General features: G+C 49.1%; 2 protein-coding genes across 2 annotated transcripts in view; one reads left to right on the top strand and one right to left on the bottom strand.

Moving 5' to 3' along the window:
• Positions 1 to 1,091: 1,091 nt before the first annotated feature.
• ACSBG2 (acyl-CoA synthetase bubblegum family member 2) lies at positions 1,092 to 13,603 on the top strand. The gene is made up of 15 exons (XM_086627711.1): positions 1,092 to 1,098; positions 1,468 to 1,597; positions 4,038 to 4,117; positions 4,694 to 4,935; positions 6,308 to 6,435; positions 7,059 to 7,179; positions 7,630 to 7,710; positions 8,229 to 8,378; positions 8,566 to 8,742; positions 9,352 to 9,533; positions 9,796 to 10,029; positions 10,747 to 10,964; positions 11,810 to 11,949; positions 12,843 to 13,089; positions 13,488 to 13,603. Exons 1-15 carry the CDS (start codon positions 1,092 to 1,094, stop codon positions 13,601 to 13,603), a joined length of 2,253 nt encoding a protein of 750 aa, XP_086483837.1.
• A 4,561-nt stretch (positions 13,604 to 18,164) lies between these two features.
• MLLT1 (MLLT1 super elongation complex subunit) overlaps positions 18,165 to 24,543 on the bottom strand; it is a 30,261-nt gene continuing 23,882 nt past the window's right edge. Inside the window, exons 8-12 of the mRNA XM_086627491.1 lie at positions 24,129 to 24,240; positions 22,763 to 22,862; positions 22,468 to 22,539; positions 20,653 to 20,724; positions 18,165 to 20,134 (exon numbers count right to left, since the gene is read on the bottom strand). Of these exons, the coding sequence (XP_086483617.1) occupies positions 20,006 to 20,134; positions 20,653 to 20,724; positions 22,468 to 22,539; positions 22,763 to 22,862; positions 24,129 to 24,240 (485 nt within the window). The 3' untranslated portion in view covers positions 18,165 to 20,005. The remainder of the gene's footprint in view (positions 20,135 to 20,652; positions 20,725 to 22,467; positions 22,540 to 22,762; positions 22,863 to 24,128; positions 24,241 to 24,543) is intronic.

The following is a 24,543-nucleotide window of genomic DNA, read 5'->3' on the forward strand; positions in this document are numbered from 1 at the left end:
GGCTGGTAACCAGCATGCTCTTGTAGGTGTGGGTTTGAGTTCCTCCAGGCTGGGGAGGGAGCTCAAGCCAGGTTTCCCAGGTCTGGCTGGCTGCTCCCGGCACTGGGCTCTGTCTCTGTACAGATAATGCCCCTTTTCTCACAGCTGTCTTACTGAAAAACCAAACCCTCCATCAACGGCCTGGAACGGGGTGTCGAGCGACGCCTGCTGATTGTCACCCTGCTTCAGAGATGGGATCTCTGGAGACACCAGCTGCTTGTGCCTTGGCCCGGTGCCGTGCCGTGCCTTGGCCCGGTGCCGTGCCGTCCGTTGTAGCCGGGAGCGGAGGGTGGCGTGAGCAGCAGCGTGTCCCTGCGTGGGTGAGGAGCGAGGGGGGGCTGTGCTTTGCTGGGCTGGAGGCAAGTCTGGGCTGCGGCTGACGGTGGCTTTGCCCACTCCTCGGAGGCCGAAGGCTGTGGCTCGGCTGTGTTGGATTCGTTAGATAGAAGGGCTCTTCCTTCTGCTCCCAACGTGCTCCTCACGCTGCTGCTGTACGTCGCTTCTGTCTGAAGCAGGCACAGACCAGCACGCTGAACCCCACTTTTGAAAAAGATGAAGGATAAGGAAGTTTATCTCCAATCAGAAATCCCCTGAAACGATTAAAACTCAGCCTGTGAAGTCGTGAGCATCAAATGAGAATGTGAACCTTAAAGAAAGCTACCACGGCGTTGGGTGCTGGAAAACCTTTGCTCTGGGGGACAAAACCCCCAACGACAAAGTGCTGAGAGCAGCGTGGGAGTCAGCAAAGCCACAACGGCTGCACAAGCGCTGGTTTTTATCAGAATAGGTGAAATCTGCCAGGTACCCAGGAGCTGTGCCCCCTGCGGGGCACCCCGGCACCCTGGAGTGCCCGAGGCTGTGGGCAGGTGTGGGGCCAGGGCTTCCGTAAGAGGCGGCGGTGTGGGGTGACGAGCGGCTTCCAATTGCGAGGCAGGCAGCGCATGACACGAGATGCTGCAGCTCTGCCTCCTGGGCGCTAGTTTAAAAATAAAGGATATTGCACGGCGTCATCGGCGGCGCCGGGCCGGAGCGGCTGCACGAGGGCGGAGGCGATGCGCTGTACGGCCGGACCCGGAGCCCTGGGGTGGGGGTTGGGGTGGGGGGGCTGTGTCTGAGAGCCGGGTGGGAACGTCTGGGGCAAAGGGGGTGTCAAATTTAAATTGTCAGGCTGGCGGTGCTCTGTCAAGGCTGTAATTGTCCTGCTCTCTGGGGTGTGGGAATGGAGGGATCACCTACCTTGGATCGTTTTTTTTCGAATGAACCGAGCACGCCGCGTCCGCGGTCGGAATTCACCGTGTCTCACACAAATTCAGCAGTCTGGAGTCGTGCCTGCTTCGGGGTTGCCTCGGCCAGATTGCTTCATTAATGGAAGCTGGTTTTACTGTAGTGTTTGATTGTATTTTCGTTTTTTCCAACCTGTTTTTACAGGGACGATGCTGTGTGAGTCAGATGCACGCATGGCACTTGCAGAACCGGTCCCCGTGGCTTATTTGAATTCGGATCCTCAAGGGAACTGTGAGGTGTCGCTGGATGATGTGCGGCTCGACTCTTCAGCTAGGTTTGTCTCATTTAAGATTTATTTTCTCTGTAGAAATTTGTATATTTGACTGCATACATATATATATATCTCTGTATATTTGACCTGTATACATATAGTTTGTATTCTGTCATGTTTACTTAGATTAATTAAAATTTTTTTTTTTTTGAAGAAATGTCAAACATCTGTTATGACTTTCAAAATCCAAAAAGCTAAATCTACAGGCTCACCCTCTCAAAAGAAGAGAGAGATGATTAAATTTGCTGTGCATAGCTACCACACAGAGTATGGAGTGTGAACTAGCCTGCATTTAATAGAAACTTGAAGCACAGGAATGGTGGAATATTCTGCGTAGTCAGACGATCACCTCTTAAAAAGGAACTTTGTGTAATTGTTAACCGATGTAATTGGGAGGGCACTGACCAAACACTTAGAACACGTTGCAAGTACTGCATTGTTTGTGAAGTGTTGCTGCAGTGTAAACAGAGAGGTGTGCCTCTGGAGGGATGGTTTGTGTGCAGTACCTATGCTGATTTTTATCAAACTCCTGTTAGTCTGTCTGTAAATCTAGGCAGCCTCTTACTAAAGAGCAGGTCAGTATCTAAGAGTTTGTATCTCACCACAGAGTGATGGGATATAGCTGACAAAAAACTCTTTACCTAGGTTTTTTTTTTTTAGGCTGCAATTGAATTACGTGTAGTAAGGGGGAGAAAAATATGATGTGACTCACTAGAAGGGAAATAGCTGGGGCTTTTTTGCTCGTCTTATTGTGTCATTTGCATGCTTTGATCATAAAAGCTGGTGGAGAAATGGTGCAGAACTATTGCAATTGAGGATTAATCTGTACTGAAAAATGCTCTCAATAATGAGGAGGAAATGTGTGGTAGGGAATATCTTGTAATCTTTTTGGGAGAAATAAAGAAAAAAATTGATTTACTTCCCTGTGATTCCTGGCTTGCAGATTAGATAGGAGAAGCAATTCTGCTTTTGGATAGTACATGGGAGTAGCCATGTCAAATCTTCTGTCTTAAACCTCATCAAATGCCCAAAGCAATAATGATTGACTATTCCCTGGAAATTCAGAGAAAATGTAAAACAGAGGGAAGCGATTTACCCCTTACACTGAAATTCAGGCAGTGCTTTGTACAGACTTGTCTTCTGTTTGGTCTAGTAGAAAGAGAAGGAAATGCGGGGCTCGGTGGGAACCCTGCCTGGATTGGGCTGAGGAGTTTGCATGGGACCAGAGGAGCTTCTGCTGTGTGCAGGTGTGGTCTGGTCCTGCCAGGCAGAGATGTCGGGGCTTCTTTTTGCCCCAAAGCTGCCCCTGCGGAGGGGCTGTTGTGATGTCAGAGGCGTGCAGCCCTGCTGGATCACCTGGGAGCAGGTGTTAGAGAGAAACCTTGCACCAAACGTGGCCGTGGGGAAGAGTGAGCACCTACCACTGACATGAAGAAACAAACACCTTTGTGATGGCCCGGAGTGCAGGGCCCCGGGACGGCTGTGTGGCAAGGCAAGATGGAAATACTGGTTTTCTGGAATATGACATGTCATCTGCCTGTAGGTTTGAGGGTGGAATTTCCTTCTAGGGAGCAGAGCACAGAATACTGAATTTTGCAGGGTCTGACTTCCAGCTCGGGGTCTGCGGCTTGATTGTTACTTATCCTCATCACTTGTGAGAAGGTCCCTCTCTCTTGGAAAGGGACAGAGCAAAACACTCTTCTACAAATGCAGGCAGGTGATGTCTCACCATGTCTTGCAAGGGTGAAAGTGAAAGGGGCACCTTTCAGCTGGCGCCGCAGGACGCGTTCCTGGTGAGGAGCACAGCTGGAGCAGGCGGAGGATTTGCCCGTTTCCATTTCTTCACAAACATCTGGTGGGAGCCTGAGGCACCGATTTCCTTAGGAATATCTAAGAACAAGATTTCCTGTTGAATCAATTTCCTGCTCTTCAGCTGGCCTGGCCTCCTGCAGGAAATCTCTCTGGATTTCCAGCCAGGGGGGTGGCTGTCCTGCCTAGGGGAGAGGCTGCTGGGAGCCCCCCGCCCCCCTTCCTTAGGCTCCCATATTGCCAACAGGAGATAAGCCTGTGCCCCTTCCTGCCCCCCTCCCTCCTCACTGCTGTAGATTCTGTTTCTAGAGCAGACCCGTGGTATGAAGTTATCCTTGATTTCTGGATGACGTGTTTATGGATTCCTCTGCAGCTTATCTGAAATGCTAGCTACAAGTAGGACGACGTACGTGTGTTTAAAAGCAGGGCAGGCAAAGCTTGCACGCTCCGAGAGGGACCTGTTTCGTTGCTGTAGCCTTGCAGGCTAGTAAAATTAATAAAGTCACTTGCAGAACATCAGGAACCGCTTTGACACCAAGGACTGGTGTGATTAAGCAATGGAGCAGGCGTGCCCAAGGCGTTCTGCAGCCGGTGTGCTGAGGCCGGTCCAGGGCTGACTGCTTTTGCCTTGCAGAACTGGTGAGGTCCCCAGCACTGAGGCAGCTGAAGATGCTAAGAAGGAGGGATGTCAGACAGACACGCTTGGTTTCCAAGGTAAGTGGAAATAATTTTTCGTTAGCGCGGTGTGCATAAAACGAGCATTGAAATGAGAGAGGAATTGAGCAATCTACAACAACGGAAGAAGAAACTCAAATTGCAGGGTGGTCGGTCCAGAAGCCTCTTGAACTTAGACTTTAAAGCTGGGGTGTGCTTCAAGGAGTAGAAAAAGTAATGTCACTGCCTAATGCCTGTCTACCAGGTAATGACATACTTTCAGTCCTCCTTAAACAACAAGTAAAAAAAAAAAGCACAGTGTACATGATTGTCGCGGGAAGCTGCCACCTCACCAACGGAGGAGCTTCAGGACAGCAAAGCAGGTTAGAGGGGGATGTCAATGGGGAAATGTTTAACAAAATTTTGGAAGGGCTTTTGGAGGCTTCATCTGCTAGTCCTGGTCTGAAACACTGGGAGTCACATGGCAGACTTGCAGAGAAGAAAAGGTCAAAAAGGGGAGTGGGAGGGGGTGTAACAGCATTTGCTTTGGTGTGTTTGATACTTGTATTTATCCTTCTGTTACGGCAGCAAGTGGTTTCTAAATATGAGATGCTGAACACTTTTCTTTCAAAGCAGCCTCTTCACCTCCTCCCTCCAGCGTGTGGACAACGCGACGAGATGGAGAGGTCAGGCTGAGGATGGATGAGCAGGGCATAGGCAGTGAGGCACCAAAGACTGTTCACGAGCTGTTCCAGGAAGCAGCTCGTAAATACGGTGACTATTACGCCCTTGCATCCAAGAAGGGAGGCGAGTGGATCAAACTAACGTATAAGATGTACTATGATGAGTGCTGGAAAGCAGCAAAAAGCTTTCTGAAGGTAAGTGTTTGATGAATCCTGCTCCTCCTTCACGTTCAGTCAGTTTAGCTGCTGAAATGGCTGTGGCCAACTGTCTCTTAAACCTGCAAATTCTCTGAGTGAGTCTCAAAGTGACAGGGAAATCAACAGCCTGGTGATTACAGCACTGGTTTTGTTTGAATTTCTTGCAAGTTGCTTCCACATGCAACTAACAAAAAGTGTGTAAGGAAACATTTAAAGAGAGGGGTTTGAGGTATATGTCAAACCTGGACAATGCCCCTCATGAGGCATGTAAATTTTAATCTTTCTAAGAACAAAAACTAGAAGGGATGCTTATGAATCAGATTTAAATGTCCAAACTGGCCAAGCCTTTTGCCTGTGCTGTTGGGAGTTAAGATGCTCAGAGAAACCAACATTACATGTACTTACTGTTACCTTTATGAAGTTCTATTTCTTGTGAAGGCCGCTCTGTTTTCGCTGCTATGGTGGGATTCACTCCCACTCTGGGACAAAACCAGGGAACAGCTGAAGGATTAAAGACTGAGACTTAAACAGCTGGAATTTCATAGCAAAGTGCCTCTGACGTTCACTGGAGCTTGTTGCTCTTGTCATTATTGATATCTGACATATCATAGAATCATCTGGTTGGGAGAGACCCTCAAGATCATTGAGTCCAACCATTCACCCTGCACTGTCAGGGTCCCTAAAACATGTTCCTCAGCACCAAATCCACACGGTTTTTAAACACCTCCAGGGATGGGGACTCCACCACCTCCCTGGGCAGCCTGTTCCAATACTTCACAACCCTCTCTGGAAAGAAATTTTCCTGATATCCAACCTAAATTTCCACTGGCGTAACTTGAGGCCATTCCCTCTCATCCTGTCATTCATAACGTGGGAGAAGAGACCGACCCCCATCTCCCTGCAACTCCCTTTCAGGTAATTGTAGAGAGCGAGAAGGTCCCCCCTGAGCCCCCTCTTCTCCAGACTGACCAGTCCCAGCTCCCTCAGCTGCTCCTCATAGGACAAGTTCTCCAAACCCTTCACTAGTTGATATCTAACCTGTCCTAAATGTCTCAGTAGGTGGTGTCTAACTTACCCTCTTACCTTCTCATTCTCAGCCCAAAGGGCACTGGTAACGACCTGGACTGCATTTCTGTAACCCCGTCAGTGCCAGCGAGCCAGTCATACCGAGCGCAGACCCAAGCAAAGCCTTTTTGTCCCAGACTGCTGGTGAAGTGAGACAGTGTCTGATCTGAAACTTAACTGGTTCCATGTTAGGTCTTGGAAAGTTTTTCAGCTGTGAATTACCGTATATAATAGCAGGAACTTTTCCCTTGACATTGTGCTCACAGCAAGAGATCTGTAATTTAACTCTAAGCATTCTTCAAAGGAAAAACAAGATTGCTGTAATCTCATCTCTTGTTTCCAGCTGGGACTAGAGCGTTTCCATGGAGTGTGCATCTTGGGATTTAATTCTGCGGAGTGGTTTATTGCTGACATTGGAGCTATCCTTGCAGGGTAAGAGGTGTTGTCTCTTCACGTGCGTTTTGCTTTAGCATTCAGATAATAATTTCAGTATTCATGTGAGAAGCAGTTTTTTATTAAAAAAACCCAACGACACAACAACAAAAACAACCAACAGCACAACCAACAAAAAAACCCAGAACAAAACCAACTACTTATATTTTAATTTAATGAAGATAGCTAGATCTTAAACTCTTTACTTCATTATGAGTTAATAAGACAAAAATTAAATTATTTTTTTTTTTAGCCAGGTCCTACTCTCAAAATAAGTTGAACAGTAAGTTCATCCAAAAGCATGCTTACTTACACTGTAATTAAAAATATGATGGGAAATGCCAGGGAATCCCAGCACTGGATTTTGATAGCCGCCTTCCACCTGAGACTTATGGTTCCTTACACCATTCTGACATTTCCCATGCCCCAGAACAGAGCCTTTGCTCTTGGAATTAAGCCCTCCACTTCTTGTTGTTGTTTAATGGGATGTTCTTCCTAAAGTTTTTTCTCTGTTAAAGTTTGAAATAGTCTGACTTTTGCCAGTAACTCTGCTTATCCTCTTAATTCTGTGGTTTGCTTTTCTGTTTTTTTGTTGTTTTCTTTTCCCCCCTCTTCTTTTGTAGTGGATTTGCTGTTGGTATCTACACTACAAACTCTCCTGAGGCCTGCCATTATGTAGCAGAGAACTCTAGTGCTAACGTTCTGGTTGTGGAAAACCATAAACAGCTGCAGAAAATCTTAGAAGTAAATACACTTTTTAAATGCTTGGGGGCTACAGCATCCTGTTGACAGATGTGGGATGGTAAATGTGGTGGGAGGGTAAAACTTGAGGGAAGTGCTGGATCTGAAAGCAGAGGTGAACTGCTCGAGCCTAGTTGGTGTGCACTAGTAGGCACTAGTGCTGAATCTCACCAGAGGTTAAATAGTGGTTCCACAGCTTAGCAAAGCCTTGGCTTAAAATATGAGAAGCCAAAATGAGCAATTGAGCATCTCCTGTGTTGTGTGGCAACACTCCAGTGCAAACAATTACTGTCTCTAGTGAGGCTTCCCCGTTCCTTTTGGTAACACAGATGAGATTCTATTGGCTTTGCTTAAAATGGCAAGTAGCAGTAGCATGGGAAGTGGTGGGTTACTCAGGCTTAAAAGGGACAGGCAGGGTTTGCTCCTCCTCACGAGTCTCCCTTCTTGACACAGATTCAGCATAAACTACCTCATCTGAAAGCTGTTGTCCAGTACGGGGAAGAGCTAAAAGAGAAGAGGCCAAATCTGTACTCTGTAAGTACCGGGCATCGGAGTGGCTTGTAAATCCCCGCCGTGTTTGGCTGGTGGCTGGCCAGCAGCCATCACCTTCCATGGGACTGTCAGCACGTGGCCGTAGGCTGGTTTTAGCGAGGGATTGCTTGCCTCGCTGAAGCAGTAGATGTCTACTGTTGTTCAGACCTCGATAATCCACGTTGCAAGGGAGGGTGTTGGCGTGCTGACCTCTGCCAGGCAGCCTTGGGTCCCACGGGTACTCCAGCGTGGCACTCCCAGTGAGCACGAACCAGGGTTGCTACAGAGCTAGTAAGCTTCCTCAGGGTGGGTCTGGCTCCGTTTCTGCTTCTCACCATGCCTCTTGCAGCAGCAAGAAGACATTGTGGGGCTGACGGTGCATATTTACAACCTCTTCCAGATTCTGCCAGAGGTTTGGATGTAGGAAACAGTTTCCTTCTCTTCGTGTGTAGCAAAAGGTTTAATTTCACGTGTGAACGATAACCTGACAAAGTGACTGAGCGCTTCTCTTCTGTACACAGTGGAGTGAGTTCATGGACCTTGGCAAAGATGTTCCAGATACTCAGCTCCATGAAATCATTGAGTCGCAGAAGCCCAACCAGTGCTGTACACTGATCTATACCTCGGGGACAACCGGACAGCCCAAGGGAGTGATGCTCAGTCATGACAACGCAAGTATCTGTGTATAAACGCCCGTCCTGTGGCCTCGGGTGGGTGCTGAGGGAGGGCAGAGATCAGCTGAAAAACATGCCTGGTGTTGAGATCACGGGACGTCATGGACTTGTTGTGAGCTGCGCGTTCTGCGCGTGCCTGCTCGGAAGAGCTGCTGCTCAAGCCTGACCTGGGCTCTCCTTACAGCTGACATGGACGGCGGCGGCGGCCGGGCGGTTCACGAGGCTGGCGGACGCTAAAGAAAAGCAGGAGCTCGTGGTCAGCTACCTGCCCCTCAGCCACATCGCTGCACAGATGTCAGATATTTGGTTGGCAATGACGTTCGGTGTGCAAGTTTTCTTTGCTCAACCAGATGCATTAAAGGTAAAAACATAAGATAATAAAAAAACCTACACCCGTCTACCTGCTTGGAGCTGGGGTGGGCGCTTTAAAACGAGCGCGGTGACTTGTCTCCTGATTCTGGAAGCTGTGCTAACTCGGGTTATCTGCAGAGAGACCAGCCGCTCCTGTTGAAGGGTCTGTTGGTTTGACAAATACAGCCACTCCGACCTTTGCCTTTTGACTCGGTGTTGCACACTGGGGTAGGGTGACCACGCACTTCAGAACTAGATGCTTCTTGGTGTCTCACCTGACACAGTTCTCCACGCCAACAGCTTGGTTGAGCAACGACTTTATTTGCTCTGTCCACATTGCACAATGCCACCACTGCTAAATCTGCGTCCTGAGGAGGGAACGATTCTTCTCTCAGTGGTGGTGCTGAAGGCATCAGCCCCTCCTGTCTTCTCAAAACAACTGAATTTGAATGCTCCTGGGGTTCTTTTCTCTTGGTGGCACTGCCGTTAAAAATGAGCAATTCCTCCAAATCGATGGCAGAGTCCTGAGCTTCAGTTACTGCCCAGCGCTGACCCAAAGTCTACAGTGTACATGTCTGTGTGGTCTTTTGAAAGCTGTATTAAATTCTGCTTTGCTCAGGGCTCCTTGGTGGACACCCTGCGGGAAGTGAGGCCAACTGCTTTTTTGGGAGTTCCGCGTGTCTGGGAAAAAATGGAAGAGAAAATGAAATCCGTAGGTGCAAAATCATCAACACTCAGAAGAAAAGTGGCATCATGGGCCAAGGGAGTCGGGCTGCAGACAAACCTGAAGCGGATGAACGGGTAATTATGAGCCACACTTAAGGGAGAATATTGGGAGAACTTTACTGTCAGGTCAGGAATTATATCCCGTGTAACAAGGCCAGACTTAGGGGCAGTGAAAGCCAAACGTCGCGGTTGGACCAGAGGGTGAGCAGCAAGGGCTGGGTGGGGGGGAAGCAGTTAATTTTTTACTGGATAAAGTAAAATGGGAGGAAGATGAACGGAGGAAGGGGGAGAAGTTCTCCTTGGTGACTGAGATCTGCTAACCGTTTTTCTCCTGTAGGTATTCCGAAGTGCCGGTGAACTTCCGCTTAGCCAGGCACCTGGTGTACAAGAAAGTGCGAAAGGCCATTGGGCTGGACCGGTGCACAAAGTGCTACACAGGGGCTGCTCCCATTACCAGAGAGACGCTGGAATTTTTCTTAAGTCTGAACATTCCTGTGTTGGAGCTGTACGGCATGAGCGAGAGCTCCGGGCCCCACACCATGTCTCTACCTCACGCGTTCAAGCTTACCAGGTAAAAACATCTTTCCGCCAGCAGAGTGCTGCTGGCTGGGAGGAGGAGTTGCTGTAAGGTTTCTCCTGCATCTGGCATGTCCATCTCACCTGATGCAGCTCGTCCTGAGTCTTGTTGCCAGTTAGAAGTCACTGGTGGGCCAGTTCCTTTGGTCACATCTTGCAGATGAAGAGATCTGCCAAGAGCAACAGCCGTGTTACTTAAATTTAGCTTGGCCTGGATCCTCTAGGAACTTGAGGAGGAAGCAAAGGATTCCTGGGAAGAATTAGTAACTCTAGCCTCTGGTTTGCTTCAGTGTCAAATTAATAAATGCAGTAAGACTCTGCTGCTGCTTTGACTGGCTTGTTCAGTCCCCGTGGGCTCAGTCTGCAGAGTAAATACCACCGTCAGCGAAAACTTGCTGCCAAGGGCATAAATCTCCTAATTCAAAGCTCAGGTGTTTAAGAACAATGGGTGGAAAACACCAGGTGTGTGAGCACTGATCTCTCTGCAATAACAACTTTTTCTGTTGTTCCCCTTACATAAGCAGATGTCTTAAGTTTATAAGTTCCTTGCTGAAGCAGTTGTAATAAAAAAGCTGCCTGGCATTGTTCAAACACTTTTGCTTGAGAAGGTGCTGCTATAATCTCACTCTGCTGCTCAGCTATTGAATTTAAAAAAAAAAACCAACAAACCCAACCAGAAATGCCGTGGGTTTGTGTTTGTGTTCCCTCTAAGCTGTGGAAAGGAGGTCACAGGCTGCCGGACGCTGATTCATAAGCCCGATGCAGATGGCAACGGGGAGATCTGCTTCTCGGGGAGGCACATCTTCATGGGCTATTTGAACATGGAAGAAAAAACCAAAGAGGCGATTGATGAAGACGGCTGGCTGCACTCAGGTGACCTCGGCAAACATGATAAAGATGGATTCCTCTACATCACTGGCAGAATTAAAGGTAACGCGTCCCCTGACTTCAATGTCTCGAGCTTGCACAGTACTATGACATGATGCATGAGACCCTGCTGGTTACGTGGTTGTGGCTTGCACAGAAGAGTATTTAAATACTTCTCTTCTGAAGCTTTTAGTATGAATATGGCTGCAGTGTGTCCTGCCACTGCACAGTGACGTGGTGTGTGACGGGAGGGCAGGCTGACCTCTGAAACCACTGTGTGTTTGCGGAGTGAGGAAGAAATGCTCTGTGATTCCAGAACCAGTAGTCAGTGCTTTGCTGGCTTGATTTTTTTGGTGCTGGACCTGTCCAGCTGTGTGGACTCTCGCCGCCCTCAGCTGGCTTTGCTGAGAAAAACCAACAGCTCAACGCTGTTGTGAAAACGGCTCGCAGCAACGCAGCTCTTGGGGCGCTGCCTTGACTAACCCCAGACAAATCAGATTTCCTGCAAGGCTTCACCATCGAGAAGAGATAAATGGTCACACAAAGGGGTGTGTGACTTCACTTCACTGTTCAGTTTCTGAACAACTTGGGTACCAACTTCACATGCTTTAGAGTCTGGGGTGACTGTGGCAGGGTACTGAGGTGCTCGTATGCCAACATGCCACGTTCCCAAACTGCAAACGCCTCTGAAGCATCAAAGCAGCTTTTGCAATGCCGTTTGTGTGCACGCTTCAGTCTCGCCTCTCCTGGCCTGACCGGAGTCCTCCTGGTTTGCTGCATTCTCCAGATTTTGGGACACAGACTCATTGTTTGATCTGGCAGACACAAAGGAGCTAAAAAAGTAATTTCAGATTGTGAAGGAAAGGGGAAAAGCTCTGAGTGTTAATCCAGATTTGACTGTTTTCCAGAGCTCATCATCACCGCGGGAGGCGAGAACGTTCCTCCCGTTCCAATCGAAGATGCTGTGAAAGATGCTGTTCCCATCATCAGCAATGCCATGTTGGTTGGAGACAAAGCAAAATTCCTTGCTATGCTTCTAACGCTGAAGGTAATGGAAAAGAGGATGAGAATCCACCTTTGTTGCTGAATGTGTTTTATTCCAGTGAGGAAGATAATTGTTACGCGTTTTTACAGTACATTCTAGAGACAGGAGGTGTGGTGGAGTCCGACTTGCAGCTGAGTTGCAAACAGCAGGTGTAACTGTACAGAAGAATGAGCAGGTTCAGGTTGTTCAGGGCAGCTCTTTCTCTCTGTACCATGTAGGGCAGAAAGAAACAAATCCGAAAGACCTAAAAGTGAGGCTGAAAAAAGACACCCTCTGCTTTTCTCACTCAGTTTGAGTATCTCCCAGAGCGGCCGGGGCCGTAGCGAGCTGGCAGGGATTTCTTTTTAAGACACTGGCTTTAATCTCCACAGCGGTGCAGCTGTGGTGCCTTCTGGCCAGAGCCCCTGCAGGCGGGGGGGTTTCAGGACGGTGGTCATCGCTGGTGAGCGAGACTCACGCGAGGGCGAGCAGGTTGGCACTCGGAGCCGCCGTGCCAGGCCCTGGAGGTGGTGGTGCTGCGCTTGTCGCAGCTGGGTGTCGACTGCAGTGACTTCCAACGGACTGTTGTGCTGCTGGGGGATGCAGGGAAGTAAACTGCGGTCCCGAAAAAAGGCATCAGCTTGGGATAGCACAGGAGGAGTGTGGAAGATGAGCTCTGTACCCAGCTTGCTCCTTGGTATTGCCACAGCTGTTGAGCAGGCAGAGATCTGAAGGCGTTTTCGTTGGAAGCAGTGGTTTGTATCAAGTGTCTGAGAATTACAGTGGTTGGTTATCAGACAGTTGGCACCGGGGTGGGGAGGGAGACGGGGCAGCTCCCCGTGCCTGGAAGGCTCAGGAATATGAAGGGAATCGAGTGTCTTGCACGATGGAGTGACCTTCTCTGACTTGTCTTGCAGTGCAACGTCGATGTAGAAACGGGTGAGCCAGGAGATGACCTCACTCCTGAGGCTGTCGAGTACTGTCAGAAGCTGGGCAGCAAGGCTACGACAGTCTCCGAAATCATCAGCAGCAGAGACAGGGCTGTCTACGCGGCTATCCAGAAGGGAATTTCGGCAGTCAACGAGGGAGCGGTCTCAAACGCTCAGAAAGTCCAGAAGTGGGTCCTTCTGGAGAAGGACTTTTCTCTTGCTGGTGGAGAGCTCGGTGAGTGGTGGGTGGGTGGGGCATTTGGGGTTACCCTGTCACCCCTTCCGTGGATATGGCACAGACCACACACCCAGGACCCCCAGCACACAGAGCTACCCACGGCCCTGCCTCGCTGTGGCTTTTCCATGTCTCAGTTTTGGGGAGGATGGGATGAATTCCCACTTCTGCCTGGCAGGACTGAGCTGAGCAGCGCTCACCCTGGGCTCTGTGTTGCCTGTGGCAGGATGGTTGTGCTGTGTCTATTCGCAGGGGAAGGAAGAGAGATTTTTATTAACCACAAAGAGTAACTGAGAAGTCAACGTCCGTGTGCGTGTTCCGAATCTCGCTCCAGGCCGGCTCCACTCTGACACTGACTGACATCACCTGGAAAACCTTGTGCTGTATTTTTTCCACAGGCCCAACAATGAAGCTGAAGAGACCAGCGGTGGCCCAGAAGTACAAAGACCAAATCGCCCAGTTTTACGCGGACGCGGACACGCCGACCACAGCAGAGAGCCCGCTGCAGCCGTAGGGCGGGGGCTCCGTGCCACGGGCTCGCAGCAGGGCCGGAGGATGATTCTGTTGAAATAAACGAGGGTCCGTCGTGACACGGCCCTTCTGCCTCGCGCCGCTGTACAGTCTTTGGCCCTCGTGCTGCAGCGTGGTGAGCGTGTTCGTGCCCAGTGTTTTCCCAAGTCTGCCACAATGCTGAGGTGTTCCTGAATATCTCTGCTTCGTGTGTTCGTCTTTCTGTTTTCCGAAGGGCAAAACGATGTTTACCTTAAGTCCATATTACATGTTATGTTTTAACCAAAGTTTTCTTTTCCTGAGCTGAATGTAAAACCATTGGGAACTGCAATTTTCCTGCTGCAGGAGAGAGGCAGGTTTCTTTCCATAGTGGTGCACTTGGCTCCCCCACCGACGCACGTTTGCCTGCATGCTGATGACGCCTGAATCGTTTCAAGTCTCTTTACCCACAAACTGTCTTCTGTCCAAGACGACAGCGTGTGACGGCACACACGGGCTCGGTCTGTGTGGGGGAACCTCACGTTTGCTGGGTTTGTCTGTGCAATATTTTGAGTCTGTTTTTCCTTCTCGAGTTATAAGGAAGCCATAAATTGTGGTGTTCAAATAGGATCCATGCCCCAAGTTCTGAGACGTGTTTTAGGCACGGGACTATTTATAAGGCTGTGTATAAGTGTTGTGTGAAATGTCTGTACTCTGAATCATGGAAATGCTGATTAGAGCTTCCCGAAACAGGTGGAACTCCAGAGGGTTTGTACCTGCACCAGTAGAGAGTGTTGGGAACCCAGTTGTGCAAAGGGTGGTTCTTTTAAAGTCTGCAATCAACTGTTCCAGCAACTGTAAAGGCCCTTTACATTGAACTGGTTGGATGTAGGACACGGGACAGCTGCCTCCAAAGCTGTGGGAAAGCACCCAAACACCAGTAGCTCCTGAAGGAAGGGCTCTTCTAAATGGTTCTGCAAAGCTTCTTCCATTCTGCCCAATGCCTGGAGGGACTGTTAATCCCAGCGGCAAATGAAGGATCGCTTGTAAAATGGCTTATTCTTGTGAAACGGCTTATTTTGCACGACACATCGCTGTCTGCATACGAGTGGAACTGCCGTGCTCTCTGGTTCTGGGTGGCTTTTCCCATGGCCTGAGGAGGAGCACCAGGAGGTGTCGGGTGCTGCGAGGGGGATGCATCCTGCAGGGGAGAGTCACAAACAGCTCAAGCACGCTGCTGGGTGTCCCAACCTCACTGTGGTGGGCAATAACCTGGGGGGTTCGAACCTAAAACGTTGTGTCTGGGGGGGGCTCAGCGAAATCCCACTTGCACAGGTGCCTCCAGCACCCCCGGGGAAGGGCGAGTGATGGCTGCGCTGTTGTAACCGCTGCGGATCTCGGGCAGACGCTGGTGTTCCCAGCTGTGTGAGTTTGCCCCCAGTGTTCAGAGGAATGGCTAATAAACAAACTGCTGTTTGCGTCTCTTAACGCCTCAGTGATTTCTGCAAAGTGACACTGGCCTCCGCCTGAAGGTCAGGGTGAAGGTCAGGGTCTGAGGCAGCAACAAGGTCCATTTTCCCTGTGGCAGGCAGAGCTGCAGCCAGGGCTGGCTCCTCGCTCGCGGCTGAGGATGGAGGGAGGAGGCTGATGTGCACAAACCCCCCCAACATCTGGAGGGGAACTCAGCTCCTGGCGGTAACCTCTGCCCCCAGCCACGACGTGTGTTGGGAGCAGCGGAGAAGGGGGCAGCAGCTTCAGCCCCAGGGAAGCAGAGGGAGGGTTTGCACCCCCCTTCAGCAAACCGCCGTTCCGCCTGCTCCGTCCTGCCGCCGGCAAACCGGGAACCAAACCCGACGCTGCCGCAGGGCTGAAGCAACCAACTGAACTCCCACGTGCAGACGGACATGGGCAGCACCCCCCCACTGCCTGCGCTTCCAACAGCTTCCTTCTCCTTTGCTTTCCACCCGTGCCCCGGCACGGGGCTGCCGGCAGAGCTGCAGAGCAGCCCGTGGTGTTATTGCCCTCTGTATTTCTCATGGAAAACATTTCTGGTAACGAGGTGCTTCGGGAAAGCCTCACTGCTGCCCATGGAGAAGCAACACAACAAACAAAAAACGCTTGAAGTTTTACTTTTCCATCTTACTTTATTTCACTTTTTCTAGAAAATTCCTCCATGGTTCCACAAATTTAACAAAAAGTTTAAAATTCAGGACAAACAATCCTGTAACATATTACAAACATGATTTTTTTTTTTAATTTTTTTTTTTTTTTTTTAAATCTTGAAGTTAGTCTTGGGCCAGCTGAATTTCTTACAGCTGAGTGAAGAATTCATTTCCCAACACAACTTTTAAAATCCTCAAGTGACAAGGTATTTAATACCTCGGCTCTAGGCAGAAATACAATTAAAAATTATCTAGAAGTTGAAGTACTTACATTTCTTTTTTTATCTCTTTAGGAGTGCAAACTCATCTTGTCAGTTTTTGATGGCTATTTCACGCCCCCAGGAAAGCAAATACCGATGGATTTTTGTCTTTTTTAGAAGGAATACTCGTACAAGGTGCACAACGGTTGGCTGCGGCGTCGGCACGAGCGATGCCGACGGCGGGAAGCTCTGTCCGAGCGCACCGACCGCGCTCCGGTGCGTTCGCCGCCGCGGCAGCTGCCATGTGCAGAGCCAGAGGGACTCGGGTCTCTGCTGGCACAGAACGGGACAGGGCGAGCTCCGCCAGGAAGGCGGAACCTCTCTCACCATCAAACACGTTCAAGACCTGACAAAAAACTGCTTCTGGATTGTTGCACCAGTCGCTTTGCTGCGCCTGATGCTACCGCCGCACACGGCAATGGAACTGGTGGCAAAAATCATTGCACTTCCATGGATCCAGCCTGACCACGGCACAGCCAGTCTCGTTACCTGTGTGTCCAACACTCCTCAGCTGCTGCTCCGCGACCCAGCCAGCCTTGCTATCCTTTTTTTTTTTCCTTTTTTTTTTTTTTAATAGTAAATGTCAGTAATCAAAGCCTCAAGGCTTAATACACACGCAGACCAAGACAACAGGAAAACACTCCCGACCCCTCTTTTGCCCTTTAATACAAAGGCCAAGGACAAAGGAAAAGCTGTGTCCTGATCTTACCTCCAACACGACTCAACGCAACTCTGAAAGCCTTCAGACTGATCAGCACTCGTTCATGCCCTCAGCTACAAGGTGAAGGACACTGAAAAGTAACAGAGTTCTGTCCATTTTCCTTGGAAAAACCATTATGGCTAGAAGTCATAGTTTGGGTATTTTTTTTTTTTTCTTTTCTCCTTTTTTTAACAACGCAAGCTACTACACATCCTCGAAGACCTGAAGCAATGCTGACGGCAGCACTGCCACCTCCTTCCTAGAGTACAATAACCCATCCATGCTCTCAAGAGTGACACAAGAACAAACACTTTATCCACAAATACCTGTACACGGCATGTTCAGAACAGCACTCAGCCAGCCTAGAGAGAATCTACACAGGGAACGCGTTCATATGGGACTAGAAGGGGACACAAGACGAGGCCCAAATTTGACCATTCTTTGTTTGCAGTCATTCCTCCTGTGGTCCCCGACGCTACCACATACCCCAAAAAACAACAACTCTGTAGAACAACTAAGTACTTGCAAGAATCCTTTTAGTAACAAATCAGCATGTGCACACACTGGAAAAGAACTATTGCTGGGGGAACAATCCTATTTCAGGTTTTCAAGGAGATTATAAACAGTCTAAAAAAATCCATGTGTAAAATACTTCTTATAAAAACCAAACAAAATTCCTATCAACGCTCATCAGACTTCACAAATAAAGTCGGTTCCAGGACAGGACGATGCCACAACCACGGGCGGGAGCCCCGGGCACTTCCAGCCAAGTTCAGGAACACCCTCCCACACATGTTCTTGGACTGGCTGGGAGCAGCGTGATCATTCGGATCTTAACATGAGAAGGGGGCAGAAGGGAGGTGGCACCTCTGATCCCTGTGGGGTTAACTCTGGAGGCTACTGATAGTCCCAGGAGCAACGGTGACGTGGATGCAAGGGCGGCAGGAGTTAAGTTACCCGTGTGGAGAGAGGAGGCAAGGCCCTGGGGGGATCTCGGGCTCAGGCTGGCTACCACTGCTGCTCCCACTGCTTCCAGGACAGGACAATGTCACCAACCCCACCCCTCAGCGGGGGCAGCGAGCAGGAGGCACCAGGGACCGCTCCACACGCCCAGGGAGCCAAGTCTGGGTCTGCAGCGACCGCGCAAGGCTTGCCTCCTCCAGGCCACCGGCCCAACGGGGACCAACGCAGAGTTCGCACGTACCGACCGCGCCCCACACGGCACACGGGCCAGTCCGTGACACCGGCGGAGCGTCTGCCGTTCTCCACCGCGGCGCGCCGCGCTGCCGGCCGAGGCGGGACTGCAGCTCCTCCTCTTCCGTCCTCCGCCTTCTCAGCGCACGTTTGCGCACAGGGCTCCTATCCAGGCTTGGCAAGGTCCATCGAGAAAGAAAAGAGCTGAGATCACTGTCGTGACAGGGTTTGCACCTGGCATGAGCTTGATTTTTTTTTTATATATATATATATATATATATACACACACACACACACACACGAGACACATGAAAGATGGTACAAAGACAAAATTAATGGGAATCGGGTCAACATGACCCAACTCAAACAAGCTTATCATCATATTGCCACTTAAGTTGATTAGTTGCAACATTTCCATGATAAAGAAAGGGGTAACCCAAAACAAGGGACTGCAATTTCAGAATGGAGAAGGGACAGCAAACCCTGGAGTGATGCAGCCCCTCAGCTCCCACACGGGGCTTGCACGGATACGGGAGGTCCACTCGTGAGCAGAGGGCTCCTCCGGACCGCTGCTCTCCTCCTCACCGCCTGCAGCCCACTTAACATTTGGCAAAAGCTTACATGCTGATTGGAAAAAACTGAGCAATTCTTCTAACAAAAACAAAAAAAATTACTGAATTTAGGGAACAGGAGTGTAATAGGTTTGAGGAAAGCCACGGGACCTTCCTCACAGCCACCCAGACAACACCTGGAAGTCAGGACTAGTTTAACTAGAAATATATGAAAGATTCTGGATTAGTGTTTACTGTTTTCTGCTATTTCTTGAACAGGCAGCAGGGCGGGAGAGGGAGGAGGGAATAAACCTGACCTCACCTGGTTTTTACCTCAGCGTTTTCCAGGTGCATCCAAAAATAAAATTCTCCCTTGTTTTGGTTTTCCCAAAGTACAGCCACTACTATAGGGGCCACTGTAGGAGATTCCTCTTTGAGAACACAGAACAAAACCAATCACGTATTTTGGCAAAGTTATTAAACACTGACAAATGAAAAGACGACAGGTGAGTCCCTTCCAGAGCACAAAATGCTTTGAAGATTGCTGTTCAGCTTTCACACACTAAAAATTGTCCACGAGAGGCATTTTAACAAACAAGTCAAATCTTATTAAGCGCCCTTCCCCTGCCAGAGCCGTTAAAAAACAACAGAAAAACACACCCTTAAGATCGTTAGACCCAACTAGGCCCTTCTTATACATACAGTACATACATATATATAATATATATATAAAATATACAGCTTACAGTTTTGTAGTCCTATTACAGTTAAAGCAGACTGAAAGGAGTGAGACTTTGTTTAGGAGCTCGGATCAACAAACAAGACATCTCAAAACCCCAGCGGGAGACAGCAGATTCTGGAGGCCTCTTCAAAGAGCACGAACCGCCTCTGCAGGAAGCGGCAGGTCCTGGCGTGCGGAACGGCGCCCTGTAGGAGTCGGGAGCCCAATTACAGCAGTGCTCTGGACCGAACCGCGCAGAACTCACTTGCAAGTGATCAAAACTGGGATCTGTGCACTTTCCTCTGCAGCAGACCAGCAGGACCCCCGGGCAGCCTCCTCGGCCACCAGGCCCTCGGCCAGCTTTGTAAAAGCCGATCTCGCTCACGCAGCACGAACGCTTCTTCGCAGAGCTGGGGGAAACGGGATTCGCTGGAGCTCTCCGCAGGCAGGCTGGTCCCTAGATTTGGTGAAGAAAACATCGTCCACACTTCTTCAGATCTCAAGAGACACCTGAAAACGTGCTCTTAAAACACAGTTTCTTGAAGTGAAACCAAAAAGGTCGCACCGTGCGGCTAAGCGCAGCACGTCTCTCGCTCTGCTCGGGACCTGTGCCCAAGCACACTTATGAAGCTGGGGAGGACAGACTCAGCAAGGTGGGTGCTTGTTTGAAGCCTACAAGAAAGTGCAGCTGGCTGTGCATTCATAGAGCATGGCTGTTCTCTAAGGCAGTGCTTCGGGTGAATCAAGAGAGTGAGAAGGCCTAGTTCCATGGGTTCGTGTCCTGGTACCAATGACGGGGATTTCTGGTTTCAAAAGCAGCCTGCTTCCACGGCCAAGCGTCATGTCGCTACTGCTTCCAAGTAGCTCTGCAGCTTACGGACGGTTGTCTCATCCAAGGAGAAGAGGTCAAAGTCAAAGGTTGTGTTGGTAACGTTAAAATGCCCGGTTTCCTCAATGAGATTGACAATCTGCACAGAAAGAAGACAAGCAAGGATGTACACAGGGACCCCACGAAGATTAGGGACAGCAGAAAGGGCAGCAGACACAGAGCAACCAGTGCCTTTCTCATCCCTTTCGAGTAGCCTCAGGGATGAGAGCGTCTCCCAACATGAAGGGAATCCTTTCCCCAAAAAAGCAAACCAGCTCCTCCTGCATGCCTGACTAGCTCAGTCTGGAAAGTGATGTGGACACGTTTCCTTCCTTTTCAATCCGAGCGAGAGCGCCCAGCTTTGGGACTGCTACCAGGAGAGTGGATTAAAGACACACAAACCACACGTCTGTATCTTTTCCAGCAAAAACACTGCATGCACATCTGTTGGGTTTTTTTGTTTTGTGTTTTTTTTTTTTTTTTATTCTACATATCTTTGCTTTCAAAGTGAGGCAGACCCTCTCAGGAAGGAGAGGCAAGTGGAAGGTCAAGCATGCCAGGGGTCAGGCTGAGACCCTCAGACACAAAGAGTACCAGAAGCTGAGGGGTGATCCCTACCTGCTGTAGCACATTGCGCTCTCGTAGTGCCATGAGTCGCCTGTGAAGCTCCACCAATTCATCGGTGTAGGCCTGTAAAGGAGACACGAACAGAAACAGTGACACACGCGGCATGTTCCTACCGCTGCCAAAGTGACTCTCCTAGCCAGGATCAGAGGGACTTGAGGCCCTTCCAGACACGTTCCTGTTCACACTTTTCCCTACATTTTTAACTGCCTCTTCTGCCCTTACCAAGTACTGGGAGACTGCAGACTTCACGCAAACATGGATGGTCTGGAGACCATCAGCAAGACTATGGAATGACACCATGAAACAAACACCTGTAACAAGGTTTAAGGAGCTGCCAGGACCTTTGTCCTCAGAGGACCTAAGCAAGGTGAGGTTCGTCTTGGTGAACGTCAGGGTGAGTTACTCATCACTGAGTTGATGAAAAACTACTCGTTACCTGAAAATACCTGCACCAGTGACCAGCACCCCAGCGATCTGCTGAACAACATTTGTGTTTAGGTAAGCAAAAATCCTTGGGCACTCTATTCCCAGGTAGTTTTACACACATCACAATGGGAAATGCAGGATTGTTTACAAGCTCAACATGTTAACTGCTCTTATATAAGAGTGGTTTGGGTTTTTTTTTAAAAAAAAAAAATAATTAGGCAGCTAATAAGGCAAGTTTCTGTTGGCACACAATTGCTCACAGATAGATTCTTCCTCTGTAAAGCTGCCCCAGAGTTGTTCATGTCCGTATCAGCAAAACTGACCTCATTTAAGTAACTGTACCAAGGCAAAAAAAAATAAAATCCCAAACTCCCCCCAAAAAAGGTTGTGAAATATACCCCTCCCCAGCACACTGACAAAGAGAAAAGCATTTTTCCCCAAAAACCCAAACAGTACTGAATTGCTATGCCTGCTGGGAGAGCTAGTGTCTTTTATAAAAGCTCTGACAGCTGGAAAAGCTGATGTTATTCAAGGCACTCTCTTCAGTGGTCTTGAGGGTGTATTAAGTGGTCTAATAACAGGTACTGTCACCTACAAACCTTGCCTCAGACAAGCCAGCTCAGCTATGGTTACCCAGGGAAGATTTTGAAGCTAGCAGGAGGCTCAGATGCAAGCACCTCCAAGATGACACTTACACCCAACATGAAGTGATTAACCTGTGCTGTATTCTCCTGTTGAAAAAGTGTTAAAACGCACAAGTGAGAGCTACAGACTCACTCTCTGATTACTGTAAGGACCTCAACAATTAGACTAAGGAAAAGTGTTAAGCTCCCATTCGATTGATTTCGTTATGAAAAAAAAAAAAGTCACAGTGGGAGAACTTTCTGGACAACTTGGGGTTTGGCTATTTGCTTGCAAGTTAGCCGTGCTTTTGGAGCATGTGCACGGCTCAGCTTTCCTTGGAGGCAAGAAAAAAGGGAATGTCATTGAAGAAACAAAGGTTTCAAGTAAACCAGCAAAGCAGAGCATCAAACAGTCTTTAATTTGTACAATCAAAGACAGATGAAAACTGCCTTTCAAAGAAGAGGCACCTGCCACTGCAGCAGTGGCCAGACCGTTGGTTCAGACAAAGGGAAAGACAAATAAACCAGTTGTAACGTGTTGTGTACGGACCCCCAGGCCGTTCCCATCTATTTAACATACACAATTTCTGCCGTGTCAATCTCCAGTCTGTCCTTTCAATACCTGCTTGCATTATACTCAAGCCTTTAACCTGCCAAAACGGAACGATCCGAATGGGCTACGCTGATCCAAATTGTTTTCTACACAGAAACGTTAGCGAGCACCCGACAGTTCCAGTATGCAAATCCTCAGACATACCTTGTCGTATGTTCCCTTCTTCAGGATCTTCTCTGGCTTGTTACAAGACTCTGGGCTTTTCCTTCCAGATGCCTGAGGGTAAAAGAAATCAACATTAGGGACCAAAATTAGTTCAGACAACATGGGGATGTAACAGTCTGGAGGCAGAGCACTGAACAGAGAGAAACTACCCATCTGATGAAGACAGTGAAACTGGGAAACTGGTGCAAGTTGGAACTAAAAGCACGGGCCAAACACAATGCAGGAAGCAGGAGTGGTGGAAAGTGGCACTGTATGGGCGCGTAGGATGTGATACCTTATTGTTTGCTGGGGGCAGTTTCTGCCCCGGAGGCGGCTCTCGACTCGGCAGGCAGGAATCGGCACTGTTGTCACTGTCGCTGTCACTAAGGCTCAGTCTGAAAAACAAGCCGCAGAGAATTAGCACCACCAGGTGATGCTCATCAACTGGACACCACAGTTAACTGAAATTCTCTTTGCTATTGCAGACTACTAAGTTGTCTGAGAGAAACGGTCAGTCTGTAACTTCCAAGAATTCCTTTCACGCAGCCGATGTCGCCTTTGCCATCTTCCATTCCCTGGGCAGGCAGAGCAAAGAGTTTTAGTTTACGCGTTTCACTTCTTTCTTTTCAACTCTTTTGTACACAAGTCCCCTGAGAACAACTGAGTAAGCACCACCTAATTTTCACAACGGCAGCTGTCCATTTTGGGGACTCATTCCAAGATCACTGAGTACCTCCATGAGAGGCTTACCACCACCTCCACTGAGAACGCAGGCACAAAAAAATGCATTTAGTGCTTCTGTTGTGACCTTCAAGGTTTCCTATTTATCCTCATTCTTCTTGTGGCCCTACAGATGTATTACGGCAGGTATCCTGCTTTTGATGGGCTGGAAAACTGTTTATCACCTGTCCCCTAAAGGTTTAAAAATATCTTTCCAAGTCTCTCCATTCTTGGTTAGTTGATAGCGACAGAGTGCAACACTGGATTTGGTTGGTTGGTTTTGGTGAACACAAGCATCATTTGAAATTTGCAGCTGCAATCTGGGCCAAGCATTTGGCTTCAAACATTCAGCCTGCGACTCCAGGGTTTGGCTACAACAGTGTTTCCTGAGGGAAGGACGAAATTCAACTATTTCCACTGACTAAAGCAGGAAACAGCTGTTAACCGAGTCCCACAGGAGCCAAGTAACCAACTGTCAGCACGTGCCACCAGCAAAGACTGAGACTTCTCAGCTCTGTATCAGTGGTACGCAGCGGGAAGAGCACGCACACGCCGACGGCCCCCACGCCACTTCTCTGATCTCTGCAGACCAAAGGTGTCACACGCATCAGCTCAGCAGAGATCTGAAGGTGACAATTAGGTGACTATCTAAGGGGCTCAGTCGCTGACACCTGCAAGCTCAAACACTTCTGCTTCCCAGTGGCTTCCTCTCTTTGAGCTCCGGTGCTCTCTCCCAATCCTGTTCTCACCCTGCTGTTTTCATCGACTCTGTCCCCACCCCACGCTGAGCACTCCACACATCTGCCCTTTCTCTCCTCTCACACTTCTCTCACGCACAGCCCCATCGCTTCGCTTCCTCCCTCCAAACGGGGGGCACACAAAAATACCAAACACGGAGGGCAAACAGACGGCAAACGTCTGTCTTCCTGATTTGTTACCACCTGGAATCCCGGTTGACTGGGTTTGCTTTGACTGCTGCCTCTTCTCCAGAGGAGCTGTCATCGTCATCTGACTCCTCTGACTGCAGATCTTCCACCATGGAGCGCAGCGGGCCTGGGATGAGAGGGGAGAAAGCCATTCAACACCAGGACATGTGCAGCAGAACTCCATCGGAGCTCTGATCCCAACTGGATTAGATATCGTTAACATACATCAAGGTTTCTCAAAGAGATGTCACTGGTATTTTCATTTTGCACAAAGATACTGCGAAAAGACACTGCATTTTAGTCTCAAAGCTAAAGCAGAGTTGAGAAACTTTACAACTGCCATCAAGCCGTCCCAGCCCCCCCAGTCCTCTTCTGAAATGAAAACAAAAGGACACATTTTTCATGCGTTTGGGGACTATTTTAAACGTCA

The sequence above is a fragment of the Tauraco erythrolophus genome, chromosome 28, assembly GCF_009769465.1.
Source record: "Tauraco erythrolophus isolate bTauEry1 chromosome 28, bTauEry1.pri, whole genome shotgun sequence".
In the NCBI taxonomy this organism is placed as follows: Eukaryota; Metazoa; Chordata; class Aves; order Musophagiformes; family Musophagidae; genus Tauraco; species Tauraco erythrolophus.

Bases quoted from the DNA above. Each gene is read 5' to 3' on its own strand.
- ACSBG2 (XM_086627711.1), top strand. The intron at 4,936-6,307 runs GTAAGTGTTTGA...CATTCTTCAAAG, and splicing joins CAGCAAAAAGCTTTCTGAAG to GAAAAACAAGATTGCTGTAA. The intron at 6,436-7,058 runs GTAAGAGGTGTT...CTTCTTTTGTAG, and splicing joins ATTGGAGCTATCCTTGCAGG to TGGATTTGCTGTTGGTATCT.